This window comes from Bufo bufo, chromosome 6 (assembly GCF_905171765.1).
Source record: "Bufo bufo chromosome 6, aBufBuf1.1, whole genome shotgun sequence".
NCBI lineage: Eukaryota > Metazoa > Chordata > Amphibia > Anura > Bufonidae > Bufo > Bufo bufo.
In genome coordinates, this window is record NC_053394.1 from 416059360 (window position 1) to 416081227 (window position 21868).

The window sequence follows — 21868 nt, forward strand, 5'->3', positions numbered from 1 at the left end:
TGTTCCCTTGATCATGGGGGTCCCAGCAGTCAGACCCCCACCAATCAGACACTTATCACCTGTCGTGTCATAGCAGTTTCACCTTTTCACATTCCCTATCCTTAAAAGGTTTTCTTTGGGTGTAAAAAAAATTATTTTTTAATAAAAATTAAAAATCTGGCCCAAAATATGTGTCAAACTAAAATAGAAATGCTCGCCTGTTAAAGGACCTGTGTCCACTTTTCTAGTCATCCTGTATCCACAGGATTGGGGATAACTAAGTGATCCGTGGGGGTCTGAACGCTGGAGCCCCCACTGATCCCCCTTCTTGACTGAGTGGCAGGTTGAGCATACGCCCTGCCTCTCCATCCATTCTCTATGGGGTCGCTGGAGATGGTGGAGTACAGCGCTGGCTAATTCCAGTGGACCCAAAGAGAATGAGCAGCAGGGCATATGTGTGGCCTGTTACACCAATAAAAAGGGGAAACAGGACCCGTTCCAGGGATCAGTGGAGGTCGCAGAATCAGACCCCACTAATCATATAGTTATGCCCTATGGTGTGGAGAGGATAACTTGAAAACCTGAACAACCCCTTTAACTTCTCCACCACCAGTATCTCTTTACATGGCAGCAGTGATGCCTGTAAATACGGAATATCATCACTACCGCCATGTAAACCATACGTGTCAATACTGGAGAATATGACGCACTGTGCAGAAGTTTTCAGTCATAAGTCCAAACCTCTTTGCAGGTCGCAACCTTTACCAAAGCCCAAGCAAAGGCGCTAGAGGAGCAACGTGAGCAAAGGGCACAAACGGAGGATCATAACTGAAACAGAGGCATTAGGGTCACCTGAGGCAGGGTAGTAGTGGGGATCCTGGAGCAGGGGTAACTGGAGAAGAGGTAATAGTGGTGCATTTAGAATAGGGGGCATCTGGAGCTGGGGCACTTATGGGGGTGCACCTAAAGCAGAGGCATTAGGGTCACCTGAGGCAGGGTAATAGTGGGGATCCTGGAGCAGGGGTAACTGGAGAAGAGGTAATAGTGGTGCATTTAGAATAGGGGGCATCTGGAGCTGGGGCACTTATGGGGGTGCACCTAAAGCAGAGGCATTAGGGTCACCTGAGGCAGGGTAGTAGTGGGGATCCTGGAGCAGGGGTAACTGGAGAAGAGGTAATAGTGGTGCATTTAGAATAGGGGGCATCTGGAGCTGGGGCACTTATGGGGGTGCACCTAAAGCAGAGGCATTAGGGTCACCTGAGGCAGAGTAATAGTCGTGATCCTGGAGCAGCTGCAGTGGTATTAGTGGGCCAACTGGAGAAGATTCAATATTAGGGGTGCTTTTAGAGTGGGGCATCTGTCACACAGCTTAGAAATCAGCCCAGCACCGCAGACGAGGAGTCCTTCTCTCCAGCAGCCACAGTTTCCTGACAGCAGGGAGGGCAGGAGGAAGACAGACACCTTCTCTCCTCCTTCACAGCCAGCAGCTCCAGAAGTCTAGAAGATACTGTGGGGCCTCCTATACAATGTACACCAGTAGGGGGCTGCATCACTGTGCGATACTGCCACCTAGTGGTTACAAAAATGATCTCTCCTGAGAAAAGAGAAATAATGACTCCTCCATCTTATCTCGGGCGTAGGAGACTGAGGGCCCACCGAGAAATCCCCCGCCTCCCCAGTGGGCCAGTCCGAGCCTGCTTTGTATTCCCCATGAAATAACAATTCTGGAGCATTTTTTGGCGTAGAACTCTGCATTGTACCACTCTTCTGTTATTCCTTCTGGATATCCATGAATAAATTAACGACTGGGTGTTACCATTCTACTCTTTAAAGGGGTGTGTCCCTATGCAGTCTGATAAAGGCAGCACTTACTGGACAGTTTGAGAGTGTAGACCAACACCCCCCTCCAACTGGTAAGGCCAGGTTGTCCATTTATTCATAAGTAACCAGGAGGAATAACAGAGGAGCAATACAACAGAGTGTTGCAAAAAAATTGATCCAGAATTGTTATATTACCTGGAATAAATGTAGTTAGTCGGAGAACCCCTTTAAGGAAGGCCCTCTACTATACAGTCTATGCAAGCGCCGGAATGACCGTCCTGGATCTCCATGCTCGTATATAACAGAGAAGCACTAGACTTCCATGGACTTTTTCTGCCCCCTCATCACCAGGCTTTCTTCAAGAAACAGTGCCACACTGTCCATAGGCCGAGCCTGGTACTGCAGCTCAGCCCTGTTTAAAGGGGTTGCCCCATTAAGATAACTTATCTCCTATCCACAGGATAGGAGATAAGTGTCTGATTGGCAGAGGTCCAACCGCTGGGGCCCATGCTACCACGGAGCGGCAGAAAAGCATGCATGTCTGCTGCTCCATTCAGCTTTATAGGACTGTCGGAGATAGCCGAGTATACGCGCTGGTCTGTCTCCGGCAGCCACATAGAGCGGCAGCACGTGCGTGTGACCGCTACACTATACAAATGGGGGAGCACAGCCCCCCTAGCAGTCGGACCCCCTCCGATCAGACACTTGCCCCTTTCCTGTGGATAGGGGATAAGTTGTCTTAATGCAACAACCCCTTTAAGTGAATAAGACTAAGGCTACTTTCACACTCGCGTCTTGGGGCGGATCTGTCATGGATCTGCAAAAACGGATCAGTTACAATAATACAACCGCATGCATCCGTCATGAACGCATCCGTTTGTATTATCTGTAACATAGCCAAGACGGATCAGTCATGAACGCCATTGATAGTCAAAGGGGGACGGATCCGTTTTCTACTGTGCCAGATAGCGTCAGAGAAAACGGATCCGTCCGTCCACTTGGCTCAGTTGGTGTCCACCTCCAGAGCGAAATGGTGACTGATAGGAGGCAAACTGATGCATTCTGAGCGGATCCTTTTCCATTCAGAATGTATTAGGGCAAAACTGATCCGTTTTGGACCGTGAGAGCCCTGAACGGATCTCACAAACAGAAAGCCAAAACGCCAGTGTGAAAGTAGCCTAAGCTGAAATACCATAAACAACCTATAAACGGGGGCGGCGCTCTTTTGCCATAGTGTAGCTTTGTCTCAAAATGCACAACACTCATTTCTCATAAAAATAAATAATTCACCAGGCATCGGCAAGAAAGGGTTAACTTACCACCGCAGCCGACGTTTCCAGGGCTAAGGAGGCCCAGCTTAATAACACCGTTATCAGCCCAAAACTCAACATCCTGGGGGATAAAAAAAAAATAAAAATCAACAAAATACTGTATTAATATATACCACATATTATTTCATTATTTCCCAGGATGCTGCTCAGTCATGCTTTATACTGCAGCTCTGCTTGTTCAGATTAGCTGCTAGGTATAAGCACTAGCCCTGCCCCAGGAGTTCAGGACATGGAGAACTGAATTCTACTTACAGCAAGGGCAGAACAATTATAGATTTTAGAGAGGAAGAAAACATGGCTGCTTTCTTTTTTTTTAAACAGCGCCACTCTTGCCCATGGGTGGTACTGCAACCCTATTTAAAGGGGTTGTCTCATCTCAGACAATAGGGACATATCGCTAGGATATGCCTCCATTGTCTTATAGCTGCAGGTCCCACAGCTGAGACCGCACCTATATCGAGAACGGAGCACCGAAAGCGGTGGGAGGGCGCCCTCCATTCATTTTTTATGGGGCCACCGAAAATAGCTGAGCGCTGGCCTGGCTATTTCCGTCGGGCCCATAGAAGTGAATGGGAGCGGTGGCCGGTCATGCGCGGTGCGCTCCCATTCACTTCTATGGGAGCAGCGCTTGGTGGTGGATGAAGCCCGGGAAATCCGGGGTCCTCCAGCCACAGTTCTCCCCGCTCCGTCACTGATATAGGTGCATAAGACAATGGAGGCATATCCTCGCTTATGCCCCCATTGTCTGAGATGAGACAACCCCTTTAAGTGAACGAGGCAAGATGCAATACCGCACACCACCCATAGCCAAAAGGGGATGAAAGCAGACATTTTTTAGCTCCCTTTAAAGGAGTCTAGTGGTGCGAAACGCATCTGCGACTGCGATCCAAAACGTAAGTGGCAATGAAGGCTGGAAGTCTATCCCACGGCTCTTGTCTGTGAGGTCCGAGTCCGCCCCGCAGCAACGCCGCTGCTTTATTATTCATGCGCTCTGCAGATCTCTGGCTCCTCGGCCATTAGATGCTCTCTCCAGGTTCTCACTCTACATCCCAAATAAGAATATCTGAAATCAATGGGCGCAGCAGGAAAAGCAGGAGGCGGCGGCGGTAAGCCATAGGAGCTTGTAATGAGAGACTCCCAGGAGGATCCCGGGAGCAGATGGAAACCATCAACCCCTTTATCTGCGCGTTCTCCCAGAGACACCAGAGGCTTCCAGGATTCCTCTATAACAAGGCAATTATCATCGCACGCGCTGCTGGCCAACGATTTAACCATCACACATAACGGGGCCGGTGGGCTTAACGACTCCTCTTATAATTCATTTTAATTTCTAAATTTAGAAGCGTCATAAACACGATTAGAGGCCTGTGTCAATAGAAAACTGCATAAAGGCCGCTTCACCTGTGGGAGAGAAAAAAAGAACCGCTAAGGGCACATTCGAAAGGAAATCTAGAATTAGAAAACAGTGCCACACCTGTCTATATAGGTTGTGTTGGGTATTGCAGCTCAGCTCTAAAACAGTAAATAGCTGCAATACACCCCGTGGACAGGTGGGGCCCTGTTTCTGGAAGACAACAGCCATCTTTTTCTAAACGTAGACAACCCCTTTATTGGAATTTCGGTCAATGGTCCCATCATGGCTCAACAGGAAGCACATTGTAGGTGACCTGAGAGAAGCCATCTTCTGAGATCATTGTCACCCCCTGCTGCCCAATGACCTTTGTATAAGAGGCCATGCGATGTTGAATAGGGCCCATGCACAATGTCATATTACCCACACCTGTAGCATATGGACGATAGAAGAAACTGAAGCTGCCATTACAAATGTTCGGGGGACTGCCGAAACCTGTGACCGATCTGACTTCTGCTCCACTCAACTACCATGCCAATAGGGCCCCCTACAGATGCCACTGTTGGATCCTTCTAGACGGCAGCACCAGATCATCTTCCTAAAGTTCTCAGCTCCGCCTCTCTCCCAATAAATGGCTCCGCGTGGGTGTTCTTTTGGATTGGATCATACCATGTTGTAGGGGTGTTGGTCACCCCTCCACACTCAGAACTCCGAGAAGAAACATAACGGTGGTATGTTCTGTTGGACACCACATTAGGTAGAGAATACCATACCCAATGAAGGTAGTATATGGCAGCACAGAGCGCCGACAGGTACAATATATGTGCGCTAAAAATCGGCGTGTTCAACTGATATCCATCTAAACTGTATGGCCAGCTGAGGGATATTCGCGGAAACTCGAGAGAACATACAAACCCCACGTAGATGTTGCCTCAGCTCTGGAAGGCAGCCATTCTCACCAGAGAGCAGCCAATCACCTATGAAATGATATTTTATTCAATAATTTTTTGGGCACTGGACTACTCTTATCAGGCCAAGGGACGAAACGCGTAGCCCAAAAATTCTTCAACCAAATAACCTTCCATTTGGATCTCTGTCTCTACCAGCCTCCCGCCAAGCGCCCCTCTCCAGCCTTTTGTTCCCATCCGTTTTCTGCATCACCGCACGTTGGTATCAGCTCTTCACCGATCCAGGAGCCGGCTGCTGCCGCCATGATTGTTGCACGCACTTCTCCCAGTGTTGCGCCTGGCGAGCACAACTGAAATAGGTGAGCACTGTATTCACCGCATGCCCGTACTTCGCGTGTGACGCCTTAGTGATTCTGCATTGGGCGTCCCGCTGTGTTTTTTCTTCTTCTTATCTTTCAAGGCCATATGTGTGAAGCATTCACCAAGTGTGAGAGGGCATGTGACAATAAGACATCATCCTCACATAAAGGATCATTAGTAGACGTGTCTCCTTAAAGGGGTATTCCAGTTTTTATTTTTTAGCTTATTTGTTTATATAATAGGAAATCATACCATTTTCTAATATACATGTACTTAAAATTCTGCATAGATACCTTTCTTATATCAGGAGGCTGACCCCAATACGCAGTAGAATGGTATAACCCATGTATCGGCCCTGTGTAATGTATCCACACCATACACATTCAGTAAGCAGCAGTGTGACATGACATACATGTGCTGGGTCAGCACACAGGTCACTTCCGTGTGATAGGTATATAGTGGTGGAATCATGATTTTTTATTGTGGTTATTACAGTAACTACATCGCAGTGTATATTTATATGGCTGCCTGTCTGTAGGTGATTTGTAAAATGGCTGCCTGTCTCTAGGTGATGTTGTCATGTTGTTAATAACGTTTAGTGTGGAAAAAAACAAATACAACACACAGACACTGACAGACATGATGGGTTACTGCTGCAGATAGTAATACTGTGTATATTATATATGTTCAGCTATCCAATACACTACTATTCACTGGGTAGGTACCTGGGCAGTTAACGGAGAGCCAGGTCACATAATACTTGTGAGGGTCACATGATTGACACCATGTTTAGTCCTAGCCAGCTCTCCTATTGATGCATTTTGCAGGTTTAAAATGGGCCATACCATTTTTTTTTTTCTTTAGGGAGAGGAGGATATAATAAAAGGTCTGTGAGTAAAACGTTAAATAGACTTATATTAGAAACATATTTGACATCCTATTCTCTACATAATTAAATGTACTCATTAAAACCGGAATACCTCTTTAAGCAGCTGGGAAGACAATAGAGACTTCTTGATTGGCGCTGACCGTCCGTCTTCTGTTAATTACCTTGGAAGTGCCCACAATAACAATTCCGGACAAACCGCGCAAGCTCCTCTGCTGCTTTTACTGCTGTTTTTCCACTAATTAGAAACCACTATGCCTGTCTCAGACTTCATCCCTCTAACAAGACAACACATTGAAAGGCCTAGTCCAGGAGAAGACCGAGGTAGCTGTTTCTTCCAGAAACAGCGCCACATCTGTCCACTGGCTACATGTGGTATTGCAGCTCAGCCCCATTTACTTTAATGGAGCTAAGCTGCAATACCAAGAGCAACCCATGGACAGGTGTGGTGCTGTTCCTGCAAAAAAAAAAAAAAAAAAAGTTTTAAAAATTCAGCTGTGGATTTCTTATCCTTGACAACACCTCTCTTGGGGTGCAGAAATGTGGCAGGGACAAAATAACTCTTGGAAAGGCATGACCGTAAAGTGTCTATTGTACATAGCAGAGTGTATGTGTTCTGTACAGACACTGAACCAGCAGGGGGCATCTGCAACCTGATGGAGTACACAGGAAATCAGCCGAATTTTGCATGCAGCTCTGGTTGTGACCGGAGTATAAAACAAAGCATAATTACTCAATATTGTACATAGAGATAAAAACTTTCTTGATCAAATTAACCGTGAGGTTATCGCTCTATTACAGTCGCCGCCATCCCTTTGATAAATGTTTCTCTTAATCTCCCCCTTCCTCTACAGATTTTCTTGAGATCGAGCAGATAGTTTTGGCATGCAGCTCTGGTTGTGCATGGAGTATAAAACAAAGCACAATTACTCAATATTGTACATAGAGATAAAAAGAACTTGTTTGCGCAAATTAACCATGATGTTATCTCTCTATTACAGTCGCCGCCATCCCTTTGATAAACGATTCTCTTTATCTCTCCCTCCCCCGACAGATTTTCTCGAAATCAAGCAGATTATCTGTGACAGATGAATGAAGAAAACTTATTAATGGGAAGTAATTGCTAGATCCAAATGACTGATTTGGATCCAAACAAGCTTTCATGGAAAAATTCTTCCATTAGAAGAGATTTTCCGTCCCTGTCCCCCTGACAACACTTCCTGCCCCACTGCTCAGTGTTGTCATAATGACGCAGCGCCAATCCCATCAGTACCACCGACATCAGAACCCGCATCTAGTCTATAATGAACACGTTTTTTGGGCGAACGTTTATCTGGATGGAGATTCAGCTCCGCAAAATGCCCCTATGAGGCTACATTCACACGATCGTATGTTTTTTGCGGTCCACAAAACACGGATCCGCAAAAAATACGGACGACGTCCTTTTGGCATCCTTTTTTTTGCGGATCCATTGTGACAATGCCTACCCTTGTCCGCAAAATGGACAAGAATAGGACATGCTCTGTATTTTTAGCGGGGCTACGGAACGGACATACGGATGCGGACAGCACATCGTGTGCTGTCCACATTTTTTACGGACACATTCCCTGGGCCAGGGAAGCATGAAGTTTCTTTTCACAGAACTGCCTTTGCTTTTACTTCTCCATTTTATTCAATCACTGAAAATACAGCCTCGCTTCACCCCATGAACGTCAATGACCTCAAGCCTGTCATTTTATACATGCACCAGGGAGATCAGGATGAACACTGTTCTGTTTCGTACTTACGTGACTAGGAGACACTTGGAGCGCTTGGCCAGCCCCAAACACGTCATGAGGCAGATGACCAGGTCGAAGATGAATATGAATAGGTAAGACAGCCATCTGGAAAACAAAGAGGACAGCTGAATGGATGTGCCCAGTTGCTGCCGGGCCTAGATGGTTTGACCTAAGGTGCAAGAGCTGCATCTAACTGCAGGGGGCGTAGCTTTACGTACAGCATCCACACCTATCCCACAGATTCCAGGTCACTGGTGCGGAACTTGTGACTCATTGAAATCAGTGCAGCCTTATGCAGGAGGATAGACAGCTCAGAGCAGCACCAAAGGGCCCTCAACACAAGACTGCAGCCAACAGACAGGATTCTCATTATAATTCTATTCCCATATCTCCTTTTCAGCTGGATGCCAGGCACAGCATATAGCCCCGCCCCCTTGACTGATTCTAGGTGCTGTTTAGTGGATGTCCTTGCTTAAAAAGCCTCATGGACATAGATGCCATAGGGTCTGTATGCGGGAACAGGTTCCTGCATAGTCATTTCGTCTCACCTTGTCAATCAAGGAGGAGAGGGACAGACTTGCAGAAAAAGTGGGAGGAGCAAAGATGCACAGAGTGGCTTGGGCCCGCCCCCCAGTGCACCTAACTGCTCATTTGTATATATCAGGCATGCTCAACCTGCAGCCCTCCAGCTGTTGCAAAACTACAACTCCCAGCATGCCCAAACAGCCTACAGCTATCAGCCTACAGCAGGGCATTGTGGGAGTTGTAGTTTTACAAAAGCTGGAGGGCCGCAGGTTGAGCATGCCTGGTCTATATATGAATTAAAAGTGCTCTTTCTCCAGAATGAAGCAATGGATTGCCAAGTGAAAGGTACATTCAGCTGAGCTAGCCCTACAAGGCAGGGTGACTCCCTTTAAATTCCTCACTTTATCAATAAGTCTGCTTGCTTTCAGTGGGTGGAAACAACGTGATACATCTCCAGACTCCCAAACCCCCAGAGATCTAATGGTTCTCACAGTGTAATAAACCGTAGGCCAGACAAAAAAAAAACCTGCACTGATACACTGTACCAAACTATCAGCATAAGAAAGTTGTGCTACTGATGTGTTCAGGATTTTAAGACTGCTGCAAACCCTCAGCTGTGAGAAGTATCAGAGCTGAATGGGTTTTCAGCCCCTGGATATCAACTATGTTTCAATTCACTGACAGCAATCGGATTAAACCATAATTTAAGAACTTTTCATGATACAAAGAATTGGTTTAGTGTCCTCTGAACCCAGGGCTGTGGATATCTCGTATATATCCCCCCATACCTGTAATACTCGATGACGCTAGCCTGCCGGGCAGCCAGGGAAAGCTGTCCGCTGGTCACGTGCCAGTTCGGTAACATGGAGAGCTGGGAGACAATGTTGTTGGCCATGATCTGCATGAAGCGTAGGGTCTGGACGTAATCTCCATGTTCTGCAAATATCTCATTGAGACGCAGCAGGTGCTGATCCAGGCTTTCCTTCAGCTTGAAGCTGGTGCCAGACACCTATTGGAAAGTCAGAGAGAGCCATTAACGGCAGCGCAGGGTCTGAACAGACTCAGCGGTCACATAATACACTGTATACAACGATGTTTTACGACCAAAATAATCCAAAAATATAATTTTTTAGGTTTACCAAGCACAGCGCCACACATGGTTGTGGCTGTGCCAGGTACTGCAGCCCAATCCCATTCTCATGACTGAGCTGCAGTACCAGGCGCAGCCACAACCATATGCATGGCGCTGTATCTGGGTAAACCAAGAACAGCATATGGTGCTCCCTTACATTCAGGGTGCTGGGACTCTGTCTGAAATACTGGAGGTTGTATTAAAGGGGTTCTTTGGAATTTAATGGGAGTAGCCCACAAACAACATTTATCGCCTATACACAGGCTAGGTGATCTATGGGGGTCTGACTGCTGGCGCCCCCACCGATCGCGAGAACGGAAGTCCACGAGACCCCCGTATGAATGAAGCGGAAGCGTTCATGCGTGTCCACCGCTCCAGTCACTGTTAATGGGACTTACTGGACAATCGTCCCATAGACACTGAATTGGCGGTGGTCACACGGGGACCTGAGGACCACTGTTCTAATGATGGTGGCAGTCAGACCACGGCCATCATACATTTATCACTTACGGATAGGTGATAAATATTCACTGGCCCACCCCTTTAATAGTGATGGATAGGGAGAAGGATCTGACCAACAAGGCAATAAAAGGGGCCAAAATTCTCCTGCAGGTCCTTATTCACTACCCATGTGTGGAAAGGACACCTAACAGATGCTCCGTGTGATGCAGGAGCTGAGACAATCAGATATGACTTTCCTCCAGAACCCCTGCCCCCCCCCCCTTATCCCTTTATGCTGTTTGACTGCAGCCGCATCCCCCTCCTCTCTCCTCCTCCTCCTCACAGAAAGCCTGAAGGAGAGGAGAACCATGGGAAGATGCCCCTTTCCCTGTAATAAAACTCATTACAAAGTTTATATAGTCACGTGCACTTGCCTCTATTTATGGACTATAATTTCCTTTACTGGAGAACTTCCGATAATCCGGCACAACGCAAGATGAGAGGCCGCAGAGAGGTTATAAAGAACGCTTTTGTTTAAAAGGCGTCCACGAGGTCTCTCAGCTGGCATGTGAGGTGACGGATTAAAATATTCCAGCTACATGGTCTACAGTTGTCAGAGGTTGGGATATCCTGGCTCCCTCCTCTGTGGGCAATTCACAGGCTGCAGAGAGGAAACATCCCCAGGGGTTGAGGATTAGTCTGATGGCTGGAAAGCAGTGGGGGAGGGAGCCAAGATGCCCAGCTGTTGGGTTAATGCCGCGGGCACCATAGAGAGAGGGAGCGGGTGGGGGATGGAGAGAGAGAGGAAATGAGAGGTGGGGAGATCACCGCAGACCTATTATGTTCTGCACTGGATACTGCACTTCACGTCCTCATCCAGGGAATAAAGCGGCTCTGTACTGGGAGCAGTCTGTTTACCAGGCAAATCGACAAACCCATAAGAAGCAGTGATATCAACACTGAAAGAGTCTGTAAAAGCCTTTAATGTGTCTGCTTATAGAAGAGTATCTACCATCCATGTCATCCCATATCCACCTATCTTATCCCATATCCAGCCATCTCATCCCATAAGAAGCAGTGATATCTGATGCCGCAAACAGCACTCAATTACCGGAGTCACCACTAAGAGTCTGTGAAAGCCTGTAATGTGTCTACTTATGGAACAGTATCCACCACCCATCTCATCCCCACATCCCCACATCCACCCATCTCATCCCCGCATCCCATCCCCGCATCCACATCCACCCATCCCATCCCCACATCCACCCATCTCATCCCCACATCCACCCATCCCATCCCCGCATCCCATCCCCGCATCCACATCCACCCATCTCATCCCCACATCCACCCATCTCATCCCCACATCCACCCATCTCATCCCCACATCCACCCATCTCATCCCCACATCCACCCATCTCATCCCCACATCCACCCATCTCATCCCCACATCCACCCATCTCATCCCCACATCCACCCATCTCATCCCCACATCCACCCATCTCATCCCCACATCCACCCATCTCATCCCCACATCCACCCATCTCATCCCCACATCCACCCATCTCATCCCCACATCCCCCCATCTCATCCCCACATCCCCCCATCTCATCCCCTCATCCCCACATCTCATCCCCTCATCCCCACATCTCATCCCCTCATCCCCACATCCACCCATCTCATCCCCACATCCACCCATCTCATCCCCACATCCACCCATCTCATCCCCACATCCACCCATCTCATCCCCACATCCACCCATCTCATCCCCACATCCACCCATCTCATCCCCACATCCACCCATCTCATCCCCACATCCACCCATCTCATCCCCACATCCACCCATCCCATCCCCACATCCACCCATCCCATCCCATCCCCACATGCACCCATCTCATCCCCACATGCACCCATCTCATCCCCACATGCACCCATCTCATCCCCACATGCACCCATCTCATCCCCACATGCACCCATCTCATCCCCACATGCACCCATCTCATCCCCACATGCACCCATCTCATCCCCACATGCACCCATCTCATCCCCACATGCACCCATCTCATCCCCACATGCACCCATCTCATCCCCACATGCACCCATCTCATCCCCACATGCACCCATCTCATCCCCACATGCACCCATCCCATCCCCACATGCACCCATCCCATATCGCTCTTATGTAATAGTACAATAATCGCTCAGATCTTTAGAGAGTTTGTATTAGGCTGGTTTCACACGGGCGTTGTGGGAAAAGGTGCGGGTGCGTTGCGGAAACATGCGCGATTTTTCAGTGCGAGTGCAAAACATTGTAATGCGCTTTGCACTCGCGTGAGAAAAATCGCGCATGTTTGGTACCCAAACCCGAACTTCTTCACAGAAGTTCTGGCTTGGGATCGGTGTTCTGTAGATTGTATTATTTTCCCTTATAACATGGTTAGAGTAAAATAGCGCTGGAGGGGTTAAAAAAATAAATAAAAAATGTTTTAACTCACCTTAATCCACTTGTTCGCACAGCCGGCATCTCTTCTGTCTTTAACTGTAAACAATAGGACCTTTGATGATGTCACTGCGTTCATCACATGGTCCATCACCATGGTGATGGATCATGTGATGAGCGTAGTGACGTCATCAAAAGGTCCTATTGCTCACAGTTAAAGACAGAAGAGATGCCGGCTGTGCGAACAAGTGGATTAAGGTGAGTTAAAACATTTTTATTTATTTTTTTAACCCCTCCAGCGCTATTGTACTATGCATTCTGTATTCAGAATGCTATTATTTTCCCTTATAACCATGTTATAAGGGGAAATAATAATGATTGGGTCTCCATCCCGGTCACCTAACAACCGTGCGTGAAAATCGCACCACATCCGCACTTGCTTGCAGATGCTTGCAATTTTCACGCAACCCCATTCACTTCTATGGGGCCTGCGTTGCGTGAAAAACGCAGAATATAGAACATGCTGCGATTTTCACGCAACGCACAAGTGATGCGTGAAAATCACTGCTCGTGTGCACAGCCCCATAGAAATGAATGGGTCATGATTCAGTGCGGATGCAATGCGTTCACATCACGCATGGCATCCGCGCGGAATACCCGCCCGTGTGAAAGGGGCCTTACACTTGATATTAAAAAAAAGGATCCGCTTGCAGCTCACTTATAAAGGGTGTGTTAATTCTCCAGAGTTGTGTGCTTGCATTGGCCATTAAATGACAATTCTGGAGCATCTTTTTATAGATGTTCCTCTGTCATTCCTCCTGAAAATGTATGAATAAACTGACAATTGGGAGTAACCATTACCCTCTGTCAATAGGGTGTGTCTCTACACCGTCTGATACGGTCAGGCACATGCTACTGAGAAGGCTAATGGTAACAACTAGTTGTCAAATTACACATTTCCAGGAGAAAGTGCAGAGGAAATTAATAATAAAAAAAAAAACGCTGCTCCATAACCTTTTTTTTTTTATAGAGAAGACAAATATACTAAAGCAGAAAGTCAGGCTAGTCAACAGGTCCTCTTTAAGGCCTGTTGGTCTAATCTGGTACTGCAGCTCAACTGACTTTAATGGGACAGAGTTGCAGTACCTGACATGACCATGCGCTGGAGTGACGCTGTTTCAGCTTTCATTTCAAATTGCATACAGCCCCTTTAAGAACGTCTCCTATATTCGCCCCCCCCCACATCTCTTCTCATTCAGACAGATGGTCCTGAACACACCAGTCAGCGCTTCACCAACAGATTCTGTCTCTCCATTAGTCACAGACCAGAGGAATTTCACGGAAGTGAGTTCAGCCATTGTGCGGCTTGGGCTCCGCTGCGTTTCCAGCCACAGCTGCCAGGATCAATTTTCGCAGGGCACAAAATAATTTTTTTTTTTTAAAAATTACCCAACGACATATGGTGAAACGCTGCACATATGTCTTCTCCACAATACACGGCCAGTGCCAAGAGCCGCACATCTTTATCTTCTGGCACTTACCAGAGTGTCCACTCCTGCTAGGGTATGATTGGCATCATCCAGGGAGTACGTCAGCTGGTAGACGCCATCATTGGTCTCGCTGTTGCCGTAGAAACCGATGCCAATCGCAGCACTGTAAGAGACAAGGGGGGGGGGGGGGTCGTCAATATTCATCCCTGGGGTCTATCAATATAGTCTATATCCAATTAAAACAACACGTCACAGAAAATATGGCCATCACTACGGGCACAGACAACATAATCGGGGTCATGCCTTGGTTATTTCAAGTCTTAAAGTGAAACCGTGCCTGAGAACGGACACTTAAGGGCAGGGCTTACAGTAGCCCTGCCCATTTTTTGGCCCAGGACAGTCCGAACTTGCCGGGACTGTCTCCGAAAACTAGGGACAGTTGGCAACTGTGCTGTAGCCATTTGTGCCTCAGACTCTTCAGGACTTCACAAGCAGAAGCCACTTCCTGCTGCATAAAAGGTCACTTCCTGTTGCCCACAAAGCCACTTCCTGTTGCCCACAAAGCCACTTCCTGTCAGCCATATTGGGGCCCATGGGGTGATATCTTTGTTAGCTAAACACAGAGTCAACAAGTCTGTTTATATGTAATGATTCTGGGCTCTACCCTCCCTCTATCAGCGCTACCTGTCAATGAATCCTGTTGAGACAACCGATCCCTCTTTCTGTACTCTCCCAGGCAACCAATCGCCAAGAGGCAACCCTCCCATCCCTCTGAATGTGCACCTTACAATCACTACATATCTTACTTATCTTCTTGGTGTTGTGAACAGGCCCGAAATGTTTTCAATCACCCACAGCAAGCACAGAACTTGTCAATGATGAAGAAGGCTAAATAAGGCAATGATGGAACGTGGGTCGGGGCACCTCTGGACTGCTGATAGGTGGTGGGGTCCCCTATCTATTGTATATATATATATATATCTTTATAATATACCATTGGTCCAAAAGGTGGGCAGACGCTTATCAGAGTCCAGGAATATAACATGGCCGCTACTGTGTTGACCCCAAAGTTTACAAGGTGAGCAGCTAAGCATGGGTGGGACAGCTATGTTGACTGACAGCTCTGCTTCCAGGCCCTATGTTGGGATATCAATGGACCCAGTGCATGTGTATGATGCTATGGTGCCATAGGTTATGTGTGGTTACCTCCCAACATAACTTGCTGCAATACCAGACATAGCCCCTAGACTGGGGTGGCGCTGTTTCTCAAAAATTAATCCAATCTCAAACCATACAAACTCTTCAGTACAATGATTTCCAGTGGGAATATTTGATTACTACTAGACTACAAAGTGTTGGATGGACCAAGAAGACCAAGGGATCCTCCAGGTTCAGATATAATGGTGTCCTGGAGGTCCAGCAGAAGACAACTCCATTCGTGGTCATTTGGTACCAGGGTGGCTTTCGTGTATTAGAACTTGTAGGGGGTATGACCTGTGCATGCAATGACATGAGCATGGTCTGGAGGCCCACAGTGACCACGCTGTATATAATGGAGACCTATTAGATCCCTTTGTGGTGCCTGATCCTGTACCTCGATGATGATGGCTCTGCCTGTCTGAATAATTGAGTCTTCAGCCAGTCTTTTGTATAGAGGGAGATAGCGTACGCTGCTATTTTAAGGCAAGGCTGCTGAAAACCGCCCTGAGGTCCTGTTATATAACCAGATCCCTCGACAGCCTATTGGCAGGCTCTGCCAACCTCCCCTCCCCCCGACTGATCTACGCCCGTCATTTCTAAGTGACGCTAATCAATCCCACTGGTTCCTTTTCCCAGCAATTCACACGATTTGCGTAAAACTAGTGAATCAAAACCTAAATTTGATAATAACAGGAGGCGGAGGATGTAAAGGGAGAAGTGGTGACAACCCTCCAGATATGATCACCCGTAACTGATCTCTAAAGCCAAGGGCCACAATCTCTGCAATGTGATGATTTATTTAAAGGGGTATCCCCATTTCCAAAAGTGATGGTATACTGCTAGGATAGCCCAACACTATGACTGATAAGTGTTCGACCTCCGATATCCCCACCGATCACCTGGTTGTGCAGGGAACTGCGGCCGGTAGTACTGAATCTGCTCTGCAGACCCTTCATTCTCAGGATCGGAGAGGTCATAAAGTAATAACATACCCTTAGCCATGTAAATACCCCTTTAAAGAGGTCTTCTGGGAGTTCAATACTGGTGGCTTATCCTCAGGAGAGGTCATCAATATCAGATTGGCAGAGATGCCACTTCATTGGTCACGTGGCCTAGGAGGAGCCCAGTCTCATTCACGTGAATGGGGCTGAGCTGCAATACCAAGAACAGCCACTATACAAGGTACGGCGCTGTGTTTGGTGAGCCGAGAAAAGGCCAAGGTGCTTGTCAGAGCGCTGCATCCTTTTTAAACACCTAATCGGTGGGGGTATCAGGAGTCTGACCCCCACTATTCTGTTATTGATGACCTATCCTGACAATAGGTCATCAATACTGAACTCTGGGAAAACCACTTTAAATCCTTAAAGGGGTTCTCTGGGTTCAGGGCTGAACCCGGATATAAGCTCTTCTTTATTCCTTTACTATATATAAATGGAGCATTGGAGGATTTCCTTGCGCCGGCACAGATGGGCGGTCTATAGCGCTGCCGGAGGTTGTTTTGGAGGCGGGTACTATGCAAAGTAGCATAGGACCTACCTCCAAAACCACCTCCGGCAGCGCTAGGCGATGTGAAGCCTGGTAAGTCACCGGCAGTAAACACACAGACTTTGCCCTGTGTGATGCAGCATGGCAAGACTCCACTGATATATAGTAAAATAATAAAGAATACCGTATCTTTCTTCTTTATAAGACGCACTTTTTTCCCTGTGCGTCTTATAAAGTGACTACTAGAGAGCGCTTCTATTATGGAATCGCTCACTAGTATGCATTAGGTGCCGGGAGCAAAGCTCCGCAAGCGATTGTAGTACTCACCATCCCCGGTCTATCTTCCTGGGGCCGGCGCTTTACTGTCCTGACTGCGTACAGCATCCGGATTTGACGCTGCATGCAGTGAGGTGTCAGAGCAGCACAGGCCAGGAAGACAGGAGAGCGCGACTTCTACCGGAGGTGGAGAGGAGCCGCGGCGCAGGACAGGTAAGAGGAGGTTTTTATTTTAATCTGAGATCTGATGGGGGTCTGACAATGTGGGCTGATCTGAGGTCTGACAATGTGGGCTGATCTGAGGTCTGATGGGTCTCTGACATTGAGGGCTGATCTGAGGTCTGATGGGGGTTTGACAATGTGGGCTGATCTGAGGTCTGATGGGGGTCTGACATTGAGGGTTGATCTGAGGTCTGATAGGGTTACCGACATGGAGGTCTGATGTGATGTCCTGGTATAAATGCCTGATCTGATGTCCTGATATTTATGGGGATCTGATCTGAGGATCTTAAATGAGGTCTGATGAAAAATATTTTTTTCTTATTTTCCTCCTCTCGAACCTGGGGTGCGTCTTATTATAAGGTGCATACATATATTATATCTGGGTTCAGCCCTGAACCTCGAGAACCCTTTTAATACAAAATGCCAAACTATTACATCATAGAAACTACTGCCATAATAGTATATTATGGCGACAGTACAGCATATGAGCTGTGCCCCATGCCATCCACACTGCTCCAACAATCCCGGTCATTTAACCCCTAGATGGCACCGCCCATGCAGTTGTACAGAGAAAGAGGGCTCCCTCTGTCACCTCATCATCCCTGCTGCGATGAAGGGTGCCATTAGATTATGACAGCCAGGAGCCTAACAAAGACCCCCAGGTCGGAAATTCTGCTACAGCTATTAGGTCATGACAGAGGAAGAGCCTAATAGGATTTGTATGTTAATGAAAAATACAAATGTGATAGCACTCTACATCCAGCAATTTGCCTCCATGCTGGATGAGGCATTGGTGTACATTTTGGCCAAAGCGTAGTAAGCCACTCACCACGTCAAGGTTGCCTCCATTTGAGTGGTCCCTAACACTAGTTCCTACCTGTTTATGGGCCATGACAGCCACACAAAATCCAGGGAATGCAGGTCAGCATGCACGCCAAGCACACTCTGCTTTTAACCCCGTCCGGTGCCATTACAGCTTTCATCGGATCCAGGGATGCAAGTACCAACATGCACGCTGAGCCCACCATATACTTCTCCTGGAGCCAAATGGCTACTGGTAGGTTCTATATAAGCAGACTCAGTTTTATACTGACTTTAAAACCAGCCTCCAGGACTGCTTATATAGAACCTAACAGTAGCCATTTGGCTCCAGGAGAAGTATATAGTGGGCTCAGCATGCATGTTGGTACTTGCATCCCTGGATCCGATGAAAGCTGTAATGGCACCGGACGGGGTTAAAAGCAGAGTGTGCTTGGCGTGCATGCTGACCTGCATTCCCTGGATTTTGTGTGGCTGTCATGGCCCATAAACAGGTAGGAACTAGTGTTAGGGACCACTCAAATGGAGGCAACCTTGACGTGGTGAGTGGCTTACTACGCTTTGGCCAAAATGTACACCAATGCCTCATCCAGCATGGAGGCAAATTGCTGGATGTAGTGTGCGATCACATTTGTATTTTTCGTTTGTATATGTATTTCGCCATAGTGATGTGCACCACATACAGGTTGTGCTGACCCAATTCCCCACAATTTTTCTTTGTAGGATTTGTATGTTCTCCCCGTGTTTGCGTGAGTTTCCTCTGGGTTCTACGGTTTCCTCCAACACATACTTATAGAAAACTTAGATTGTGAGACCCATTGGGGACAGTGTGATGCTAATGTCTGTAAATCGCTGCGGAATAAGTCAGTGCTATAAAAGTGCATAAAATTAATACATAGGATGCCTGTCAGCATAATGGCGACAGGCACAATAAAGTGCAATACATAAGTATTACAGTGTATTGTATGAGCAATTATGCTTGTAGAAAGTCAGCTCCCCAAGTGTGACTAAAGTAAAATAATAATAAGACCTTTAAAAAAAAAGTTAAAAAAAAAACTTTCCCTATTAAAATTGGTGTATTATATAGAAAAAGGACACATCTGTAATAACCCGAACTACAAATAAAGCGCTCTTCCCACCTCCCAAAAATGTATATGCAAAAATATGGCCCTTACAGCTGCGTCAGCAGAAAATAAAAATTATACCTCACAATAGGGTGACACAAAGTACTTAAAAAAAAAATATTACATTTGGTATAGCCATAATGTCATATATACCACATGATGAGCAGCGAAAAAAACTATTAAAAAAAGTTCTGAAAGGCAAGGATGAAAAAAAAAAAAGAAGAAGCCATGTCCTGAAGGCCAAAATAATTTGCACCTTTAAGAAGTTAAAATAATTTTATTAACAAAATAAATTTTTTCATTTAATTGTAGATTCTCTGCAGTTACATACACCAAAATTTTACAAGATTTAGATGTCTCATTTATTTTTTTACAATTCTCACTTTTTTTTTTTTACAATCGTTACCTTCTCTATTTGATTGAAGTCGGCTTTTTGTAACTTTTCCACTGTACGTGTTGTTGGGTTTAGACAACATACATTAATATAAAGCGAGGTTTTATTAGATTAAGATGTCAGGTCCGGGCTTAGAACTCCATTTGGATTATTAGGCCTTGCCTGACGCCGTTACTTTAGTTGATGCCCTGCAGTTTTTCACTGTGAAGGGGACTTGGCATCTCGGAATACAAAACGCAATTGGGACAATTTAAAGGTGTATTCCCACTTTACAACCTCGATTTTATTGATGGGAGTGCCAAGACCCCCGGATCCTTAGAATAAAGAGGCTACAGAGCAAATGATGTAAGCCGCGTGCTCCCTTCTCAGTTTTTCCCTGCACAGCGATGTCCCGGCCACCACTGCGCATGGAACCACAGCGCAGTGCCATTCACCTCAGTGTTGCGCTCTCAGGATCAGCTGGGGTTCCCGGAGGTCAGGATGTAGTGATAACCCTTAACTTTTTTGATGATCATGGACTGCGGTCCACATAAGGGAACATGATTGCATTTCAATTTAGACATTTTGTATCAAAGGGGTTGTCCCATCTCATACATTGGGGGCATATCACTAGGATATAAGCAAACCAATGCACCCATCTCTAGAATGCAGCCCGCAAAGTGAAGGAATGTGGACCACACGCGCGACCTCCCTCCATTCATTTCTATGGGAGTGGCGAAAATTTTAGGAAATGAATGGGAAGCGCGGCAACCGGTCCATTCACTTTTATGGGGCTGAACCAGCACTCTCCTATTAGCGTCGGTCCCATAGAAATGAATAAAACACTGGTGACATATCCTAGCGCTATGACACCAATGTGTGAGATAGGTCAATCCCCTTTAAAGGGAGACCGTCAGCAGGAAGGTCACTGTTACACCAGACACAATGCCTTGTAGGATAAGCTCAGCTGGATGTAATGATACATCCTCTCACTTAGTGATGCATTGCTTCATTCTGGAAAATAAAAACACTTTTAATCAATATGCAAATGAGCAGTTAAGTGCACCCAGGGCGGGCTGGTTATTCTGTGCACCTTTGCTCCTCCTACTTCCTCTACCTCCCTGATTGACAGAGCCAGGCCAGGTAAGTACCCAGGAACCTGTCCATGTCAATCAAAAAGGAGACAGAGGAAGTAGGAGGAACAAGGCTGCACCGTGTGGCTTGGGCCCGCCTTCGGTGCACTTAACTGCTGATTTGCATATGTATTAAAAGTACTTTTTTTTCTACAAAATGAGGGAACAGATCGCTATGTGAAAAGTATCATTACATTCAGCCTTACAAGGCATGGTGCCTGGTTTATCAGTGACAGGCTCCCTTTAACAATGAATTTCCTGCTGACAGATACCATTTAAAGGTGAATACACATACACTAGGAATATACACTGATGGCCTGTCATTCGAATGGGCCATCTTTGTGGGATCAGTGAGTGTGTATGGGGGTCCAGCTTTCGAGACTTTCTGCCAGGTGATCGCCAATGAGTGTTCGTAGTAACGCTCATTAGCGTACATCTGGCAGTGTAGTACTGCCGCCAATTACCTTTGCTTGTTCATTGGGTGATCGTGAAAGATCACGATTTGCCAGCGGCAGTTTGCGACGTCTAACCATGATATGCTGCCGGCATCGCATTGTGCAATGTATAATTAATCTCCAATTTCCTCCAGGAAATGTAACTGAAATGCTGAGCAACAATGTATCCGGTTCACACATCCAGATCATTTTCCTATCTGCAGACTAGCCAGATCCCCTTACTAATGAGCTAGCCCCCCCAACATAAATCACTCATGACCGGCAGCGGCAAACATACCGCAGGGGTTTTAAAACCTCCCTCCCGTGTCACTCTCTCCTCCCCGTCTCTCTAATCGGTAAGTA

At 46.8% G+C, this 21868-nt stretch overlaps 1 protein-coding gene across 1 annotated transcript in view; it reads right to left on the minus strand.

The window, feature by feature from the left end:
* TTYH2 (tweety family member 2) overlaps positions 1 to 21868 on the minus strand; it is a 70771-nt gene that overhangs the window by 17420 nt on the left and 31483 nt on the right. The window contains exons 3-6 of the mRNA XM_040437151.1: positions 14491 to 14602; positions 9728 to 9948; positions 8424 to 8519; positions 3120 to 3192 (exon numbers count right to left, since the gene is read on the minus strand). Coding sequence (XP_040293085.1) covers positions 3120 to 3192; positions 8424 to 8519; positions 9728 to 9948; positions 14491 to 14602 — 502 coding nt within the window. The remainder of the gene's footprint in view (positions 1 to 3119; positions 3193 to 8423; positions 8520 to 9727; positions 9949 to 14490; positions 14603 to 21868) is intronic.